The sequence below is a fragment of the Sclerotinia sclerotiorum genome, genomic scaffold (genome assembly GCF_000146945.2).
Source record: "Sclerotinia sclerotiorum 1980 UF-70 scaffold_4 genomic scaffold, whole genome shotgun sequence".
NCBI lineage: Eukaryota > Fungi > Ascomycota > Leotiomycetes > Helotiales > Sclerotiniaceae > Sclerotinia > Sclerotinia sclerotiorum.
In genome coordinates, this window is record NW_001820832.1 from 460637 (window position 1) to 469126 (window position 8490).

At 41.5% G+C, this 8490-nt stretch overlaps 3 protein-coding genes across 3 annotated transcripts; 2 read left to right on the top strand and 1 right to left on the bottom strand.

Annotated features, from left to right (window-relative positions):
• Nucleotides 1-266: 266 nt before the first annotated feature.
• Nucleotides 267-2340, top strand: SS1G_03277 (hypothetical protein; the record flags this gene model as incomplete). Its single annotated transcript, XM_001595138.1, has 5 exons — nucleotides 267-439; nucleotides 624-1420; nucleotides 1482-1554; nucleotides 1606-1846; nucleotides 1900-2340. 5 exons carry the CDS (start codon nucleotides 267-269, stop codon nucleotides 2338-2340), a joined length of 1725 nt encoding a protein of 574 aa, XP_001595188.1.
• A 1367-nt stretch (nucleotides 2341-3707) lies between these two features.
• Nucleotides 3708-5216, bottom strand: SS1G_03278 (hypothetical protein; the record flags this gene model as incomplete). Its single annotated transcript, XM_001595139.1, has 3 exons — nucleotides 3708-4088; nucleotides 4150-4976; nucleotides 5093-5216. 3 exons carry the CDS (start codon nucleotides 5214-5216, stop codon nucleotides 3708-3710), a joined length of 1332 nt encoding a protein of 443 aa, XP_001595189.1.
• A 395-nt stretch (nucleotides 5217-5611) lies between these two features.
• SS1G_03279 (hypothetical protein) lies at nucleotides 5612-7086 on the top strand (the record flags this gene model as incomplete). Its single annotated transcript, XM_001595140.1, has 3 exons — nucleotides 5612-6226; nucleotides 6275-6753; nucleotides 6804-7086. The coding sequence occupies 3 exons, from the start codon at nucleotides 5612-5614 to the stop codon at nucleotides 7084-7086; spliced, it is 1377 nt and encodes a 458-aa protein (XP_001595190.1).
• Nucleotides 7087-8490: the final 1404 nt, after the last annotated feature.

The window sequence follows — 8490 nt, forward strand, 5'->3', positions numbered from 1 at the left end:
AAAATCAAACCTTTTAACAGGAAAAATATTACTTACTCAGTACCCAGCAGTCACCCTACAGTAATAAGAGACTAGCCATCTTACTACCAGCTGGGAAGTCCTCTCTCTCTTCTCTTGTCCCTCTTCTCCGGCCTCCACTCAAACCCACCCATACACAACTCCACTCAAGCCCAAATACATACTGTCATCCACCCATTTCAATCCAAATCCTCTAGTTTCTCATCAACAAATCAACCCACCTCGGACAATTCACCCATACCCTGATAATGAACGGAGATCGGATAAAGGCTTCTGCAATTGCTAAAGCGAAGGAATCTATCACTAAAAATTCGAATGCGCATGCTATGAAAAAAAGGAAGAAAGATTCGTTAAAACCAATCATCACAACCGAGCAAGACTCTGAATCTTCCAAAATGGCTTCTGTTCAAGCCCGTGCAGGGTAAGTCACCTAAATGTCCCACTTTCTAACCTTCCAACCCTCCTACAGTTCAGGTGCAGCGCCTCGAAATATAACACCCCCTCTCCAACAAGGCGGCGCAAAATGCTGCAGTCTACTTATTTTCATTCAAGATGATGAGTTCAATGCTACAAAATTTGCTAACTAGAATCGATGATGGAAATAGATCTACTTCGGGCACAAATCGCGATCCATCATCCTCTTCCTCTAGAGAAGACGCTGCAGAAACCACGGCTGACGAAGAAGATTCCGAAGATTACTGCAAAGGAGGTTATCACCCAGTCCAAGTGGGTGAGAACTTCAAGGATGGCAAATACACCGTGGTTCGAAAGTTAGGATGGGGTCATTTCTCGACCGTGTGGCTTTCCAAAGACAACGTCACTCAGAAACATGTTGCTTTGAAGGTTGTACGGTCCGCAGCGCATTACACAGAAACGGCGATAGACGAAATCAAATTACTGAATAAGATCGTGGGTGCTAAACCAGATCACCCAGGTCGGAAGCATGTTGTTAGCCTGTTGGATTCTTTCGAACATAAAGGTCCTAACGGCACACATGTCTGCATGGTGTTTGAAGTTCTGGGAGAAAATTTGTTGGGTTTGATCAAAAGATGGAACCATCGCGGAATTCCTATGCCTCTTGTTAAACAAATTACAAAACAAGTTCTATTAGGTCTGGATTATCTACACAGAGAGTGCGGCATTATACACACAGATTTGAAGCCGGAGAACGTACTGATAGAAATTGGAGATGTGGAGCAAATCGTGAAGACATTCGTCAAAGAGGATACAAGCAAGGACAAGGAAGATAATCGAAATGGCCGAAGAAGACGGCGAACTCTCATTACTGGAAGTCAACCATTACCAAGTCCATTGAATGCCAGTTTCAATCATGCAGATTTGATGAGGTTTCCTGGCAGCACTCCAGGTTCCCATGGAAGTTTAAATCAAATGTTGAGCGATAGTAAATATACTCCATTGGAATTACCTGGCAATTGATAAGATTCTAATGGTTGGTGCAATAGGTCGTTCTAACAATTCTTCGCCTCAAAAAGAAAAGGCAGATGAGGATAACCACACAACACGAGAGAAGACTGCGTGAGTAGTTATTTCCATGCCATTAAATGCCATTTCTAACTTGATTTCTAGCGACATTCTTACAGATAAGGTCTCTGGTATATCACTCGACAAAAACTCTGGCGAAAAGAAAAAGGCAGAGGATCCAAACCAATTCGACATAATATCAGTCAAAATAGCCGATTTGGGAAATGCATGCTGGACTGGACACCACTTTACAAATGACATTCAGACGAGGCAATATCGATCACCAGAAGTTATATTAGGTTCAAAATGGGGTGCTTCTACGGATGTTTGGAGTATGGCTGCTATGGTATATTTGTCCATCCCTTTTACAAGTACTATATCTAATCTTTCAATCATCAGGTCTTTGAACTTATTACTGGTGATTACCTCTTCGATCCTCAATCTGGAACCAAATATGGCAAAGATGATGATCACATTGCTCAAATAATCGAACTTCTCGGACCTTTCCCAAAATCCCTTTGCTTGTCTGGCAAATGGTCGCAAGAAATCTTTAATCGCAAAGGTGAACTACGAAATATTCATCGATTGCGCCATTGGGCCCTACCAGATGTATTGAAGGAAAAATATCATTTCAAAGAAGATGAAGCGAAGAAGATTGCAGAATTTTTAACCCCTATGTTGGAATTAACGCCAGAGAAGAGAGCAAATGCTGGAGGGATGGCAGGCGCACCATGGTTGGAAGATACTGCTGGTATGAAAGGGGTGAAGATTGAGGGTCTGGAAGTGGGGAGCAAGGGTGAAGGAATTGAAGGGTGGGCATACGAAGTTAGGAAAAGATAAGAATTAGATTGATGTCTGGAGATGATAGAGCGTAGGGAATTTCTTTCATATGGAACTCGGGCGCAGATGCTGGGGGTTGGGTGGGTGAATGACCATTTTCTGTTGGTGATCTCACGGGGATTCGTATCTACGGAATGGTGGTATTGAAATGAAGTATGTATCACGAACAACGACTTTCACATATAGTATAAATGAGAATTGAGAGATGAGATGAGATGATGAGAGAAGATAAGAGAAGATAAGATAAGAGAAGAGAAGAGATGTAAAAGCGGAAATGGAAATGGAAATAGGAAGAGGTAGGGTAGGGTAGGGTAGGAATAGATGAATGGTATGAATGAATGGTACGAATCGATAGGATGGTATGAAATCAAATGCCTAGGAAAGCAAAATGCAAAAATGCAAAATGCAGAATGGATATAAAGAAAGGTGTATGTATGTATGTATGTATGTATGTATGTATGTAAGTAGGTAGGTAGGTAGGTATTTGGTGAAAGAGAGAATTATTATTTTTTTATCTGAAATCTAATGTGAAATGAATAAAATTTGGTGTTGGTATACTAGAAGATTTTTTGTCTGTTTTATGGTTTATTATCTTGGGGCTTTTTTGAGGGGGGGCGAGGGGAGACGAGGGGGGAAGTTCAGGTTTTGGATTTGATTCTTGGGTAGGAGGATGGGGGGTTGGGGGGTGAGGGGATGAGGGGGTGAGGAAGGAAAAGAATTTTCCATGATTTTTTTAATGGGGTTTTTTGTGTATATATATATATATATTTATATTTATATATTTACACATATAAATCAATGAATTAATGAATGAATATTTATATATATATACATATCTTCGAGACAAATTATCTAACTTTTGTTATCTAGTTATCTAGGTAAGTAGTTAGTTAAGTAGTTAAGTAATTAAATAAATAAAATATAAAAAAGTCCCTCAGGCTCCCCCACCTACTATCTATTAAGACTTGTAATTAGGTATCTAAATGATTTTTGAATAATAGTAAGTCCTTGAGATGTGGATAAGTGGGTAATTATACTAGCATTATGCTCGTTTCTATGTATATTCAAGTTTGAGAAATAATATGAGTGAAAATGGTTGGTTAGTTGTTAGTTGTTTCCTAGGTAATTGGTGGTACATTTGTATTGCACATTGATGTATGTCATGACTCCTGACTCCTTACTCCTGTCTCCTAGTCATGTAATATCTAGAATAAACAGCATATAGATCCACCATCCAAGCACGTATTTCCCATTTGTTCCTAAACCAATGTAGACCTCCTTTGTACTTCCTTTTCCCTACAATATATATCGAGAACGAAATACTCCAAACAGCATCCAATTCTAGCTCCCAAGTTTTCTTGACCAACCTACTCCAAATATCGTCTCTCTCCTTTACTTGGACTCCTTCCCTTAGTTCTCCCCCGATTTTTACTAGGACTTCTCTCTATTGTCTTGAATTCAAACTCTCCATTTCCCATACCATTTCCGAATCCATTCCTCTGGCCGAATAATCCTCTTTGCGTAGTACTTGCGCCTGTAGGCCAAGGTTCATATGGTCCGAAATGTGATTGGGGAGTTTGCGGGATTCCCCATGGATTTGGCTGGCCGAAATAGTTTGGGTGTTGAGGAAGATGTGCTTGAGGATGGGGTTGGGGTTCGGGGTGGAAGGTTGGCGGTTTAGAGCGGAACATTCCAAAGGCCATGTTGTTTGCGGCGATGGAAAGGGTGAGAATTAGAGCTACGAAGATCTAGTTGAAATGTTAGCTGAGAGCCGGGGATAAGACAAGGTGAATATAAAAGAAAACGTACCATCGCTTTGTAGCTAATAGGTTGAATAAAACTATCCAAAATCTCCGCGAATGTTTTTGCACTAATTCTAGCTCTTCCGACACTATTTGGATCCATAGTCATACAAGCTTCCCAATTATTACAAACCGTTTCTAAAGCAGGTAATCTCATACTAGGTTCACATCTGTTCTCTGCGTATTGTTTTGCGCAATGTGCCATTTCAGATAGAACTTCCGCTGTGGCTTTTTGAGATGCTTTATCAACGTCGCTGCGAATTGTAGTCCAAAATGAGTAAACTCCAAACATTATTAGCCCCACAACAAATGTGTTGAGCGCTAGTTGAGCATAGTAGGAAAGGATGTTGGGAAGATTAGGTCGAGACTCAATGCCGGATAAGAAGGAGGAGAACCAGCCTGGTTTGTCTTCCGCTTGGCTGCGATCATTAGATCGACTATTTGGTCTTGAGTCTCCAGACTCGCTCTCCGTTTCCGAAACAGATTCTTTCCTGTGATGTCGCACTATTCCCATGGTTTCATCTTCTCTCTCATCTCGATGTTGACGCTTTCGCTTTTTAGCTATAGGTTGTCCTACTAGTTTCATTCTTCGTAAATCATTTCGAGCGCCTGGACTAGTTCCTTTATAATTTGTGCCATATTTTCCAAAAAGTGGTTTACGTGCTGAAGCGTGGGACGAGAAGGTCGTCATATTTTTGCTGGTAGTCTTGGGTATTTCAGGTGTATCCTCTGCATCGGCAGTCTCGCCAGGTGAAGATTCAAGTCCAGAAGCTTCGGAGTAAATATCTGGAGTATGTGGTTTGCGGGGTGTGGTGAATGCTGGATTTCGAAATGCTGGAGCTGGTGTGGAAGACTTTGTCAGAAAAGAATTCGTTGGTTTGGTAGAAGCTGGTTATCACGTCAGTAAAAATGTAACTTTCTTTCAATGGTCCTAAGTTGGAAATACTCACCATTCTCAATTTGTAAAGCATTGAATTGTAGGAAAGGTGATTTTGGGTCCATAGGGCCACCTTTCTCCTGCCATTCAAAGTCCATAGGACCTTCCCCTGTCCTTCTTGAAGTGTTGCCATACATCCTAATTCTTTGCTACTTAATAGCAAAATTTGGAGCTCAATAGTGAAGATATGATAAAGTGAGCGTGATACAGTATTTAGAGAATCAAAAGTAAACAAAAGATTCCTGCTCCTGAGGCAACCAAGCTTTATTGGGTGGGGCGCTAACCTTAATACGTACTGGCTGGAATTGATTGACAAAGCTTCATCATTCACTTCATTTTGGCAACGCGAATTGCGACCAGTCAATTCAAATAATTTCTTCGCATCTGTCCATTACTTCAACAACAACTACAACTCCACGTCGATAACATATTGCGATCGGATTTTGATAAATCTTTGAATAGCGTTTCAAAATAACACGCCCATCTGATAGATAATAATTTCAAACACCTTTGTCCTTCACAATCTACAAATATGTCGGATACCGACCTCGATTCAAGGCTCACCACACCACTTCCAGAAGCTGGGAACGATGCTGGAGATCCGAATAGACCTATTTCACAAGAACGGGATACACCAGAACCTCCTATGGCCAACCCAGATCTCGATATGGATGATTTAGACAATGCAGAAAACGGAGCTGAATCCGACAATGAATCAGATCTTTCCGAAGTCGATGAAGCCAATTTTGATGATTTCGATGCAAGTAAAGTTGCCTTGGATGAGAGACCAATGGTTGGTATTGATGAAGATGTTGCGAAGACGTTAAAGGCGAGTAAGCGCAAGCGTACGGATGGTGAGGGCAAGAAACCAAAGGAAGGAAAGCGAGAAAAGAAAAAGAGACCGCGCAGAGATTCAGACGAGGATCCAGATGGAATTGAGATTGATGGAAAGAGGGTTAGAAAGCCTAAGAGAGTTGATGGCGATAGAAAGGAGAGAGACAGAACGAAGGAAAGAAGAAAGGCAACACCAGAGCCTGAAAATGATGAAAATCTTACACCTGATGAGAGGAGGCGTAGAGCTTTGGATAAGGCTATGGATGCTGCGCTGAAGAACCCTAACAAGAGAAGAAGAAAGAAGGATGAAGTGGTATGCATATTTTATTTGTTGAAAGAAAAATAATCTAACTCGGTGCAGGATTTGGAAGAAGCATTCGATGATGAAATTGCAGCTTTAAAGCTTCGAATGGAAGAAGCTTGTCAAGCTGATAATGCTGCTCGAGATGCCAATTTACCCGCAACGAGAAAACTCGAAATGTTACCAGAAGTCGTCGCTCTTCTTAACAGAAACACCATTCAACATTCTATCGTCGACCCAGATACCAATTTCTTGCAATCCGTCAAATTTTTCTTGGAACCATTGAATGATGGAAGTCTTCCAGCCTACAATATTCAACGTGATCTTTTCCAAGCACTCGCACGCTTACCAATTGAGAAGGAAGCACTTTTGAGCAGTGGGATTGGTAAGGTCGTTTTATATTACACCAAAAGTAAGAGGCCAGAAATAGGAATCAAGAGAATCGCGGAAAGATTATTGGGAGAATGGTCACGACCAATTTTGAAGCGAAGTGATGATTATAAGAAACGTAAGGTCGCGACAAAGGAATTCGATCATCAGTATGTACATCCATTTCAACATATCTTATTCTTACTAACATTTTCTTCAGAGCCGCACAACTTGCAATCCGTCCCTCCGGTTCTCAATCTTCGCAGATGCCCTCTTCCCAAAGAACACAACTCACAGCGCGTGATATTGAACGTCAACGTCTTCTCGCACCGAAAATTATTAGCAACAGAGCTAGAATGGAAACCTCAAATACCAGTTACTCGATTGCCCCTAGAAGTAACTTTGATCCAAGCAGAGGTTTGGATCCAGCTTCCAGACCTATTGGTGCTGGTGGTGTGGATGCCTTTAGGAAAATGACAGCCAAACAGGGGAAGAAGAGGTAATAGGTTGATTGAGCGGGTGTGGGCGATCGTGCGGTAGAGACGATTTGTATTATTCAACGAATGGAGAAAGAGGGACACGCAGGGCGTTTTGTAACTTTCGTCGGACTGCTAACAATAAGGTCGTTTCATGGGTATCATAGGAAGGAATAAAAGGGAACGAAAGGATAATCATTCATACGCATCACATACTAGGCAGTCATCTCAATCAAGTCAATCGGGGTCATGAATTTGAGAAAATTGAAAATACCATTACTGGTGCATTTACGGTTCCGTTCCTCTTTCCCGATTGTGAAATGGAGAGTCTATCCGAAAATCAGATGATTCTCAGCCGATACTCACATGTTTCCGCAGTAGACAAAGTCGGGTCCAATCAAAGGGAATGAGAGACACAACGTCGTGGTGTCCTAGTGATGGACAAATGCTAAATATACAACATCTCATCACGTCGTATAAACCTCATCCAATACCTACCAACAGTACTTTAAACACTATACTGAACGGAATCATCCCCCCACCAATACCAATACCATCTTCTCTGCCCCCCATCCCCCCCATGGCATCCAACACTTCGTATAGAAATACCCAGTACAGTAGTCCACGCGCACATCATATCTTTCCTTACCTATCTATCCTTGGAATAAAAAATAAAAATAAAATAAAAATCTCCTGAATATTATTCTCCATAGGCGAATTCCGACCTACGATTACGAAACAACGAATAGCTGAATCGTTTTTTTTAGTAAAGTAGTGGATGAATGATCGGATTTGAGATGTTCGGAATTTGTTGGGAAACTTGGGGATATGTGTTCCGGGGGTTTCCGATGGGTATGAGATGAGATGAGAGAAGAGAAGAGACGCGTAATGGGGCTTTATGTACTCCGTATGGGGTTTTGTATAATTTATGATTTTATACTGAGGGAGTAGGTACTTATACTTGGGTATGATAGGATAATTTGCTCTATGATAGGTGGGAATTTCTTGTGTAGATGGATATGTTTGATAGCGCTTGATTCTTGCGTGCTGAGTTATCTTACAATTGTCTTCCTTGCGTGGAGGGTTTGTGATGGGTGGCGTGAAAACTGGATCCTTTGATGTTGCAGATGGATGGGGAATAGAGAGCGGATGTATCTCCGTATGCATTGCATGTATGCATGACGGGAGGTGTAGACTAACTAATGCCGCGCGGGGCGCGGGTCGGGCCTCTCCTTGTTCTGGGTAGGGGGTAGATGGGATGTGGTGGAGATGGATGGATGTGTTATATATGTATGTCATGCTATGTTTGTCGGTATCTGTTATTTATAGTGTTAGTATTGTATTATAATGTGATTTGCGTGGTGCGTGACGCATGTTAATGGTTGGATGGGGTGTTTTTTATTGATATTGAGGCTGCTGTGGAGTACATCA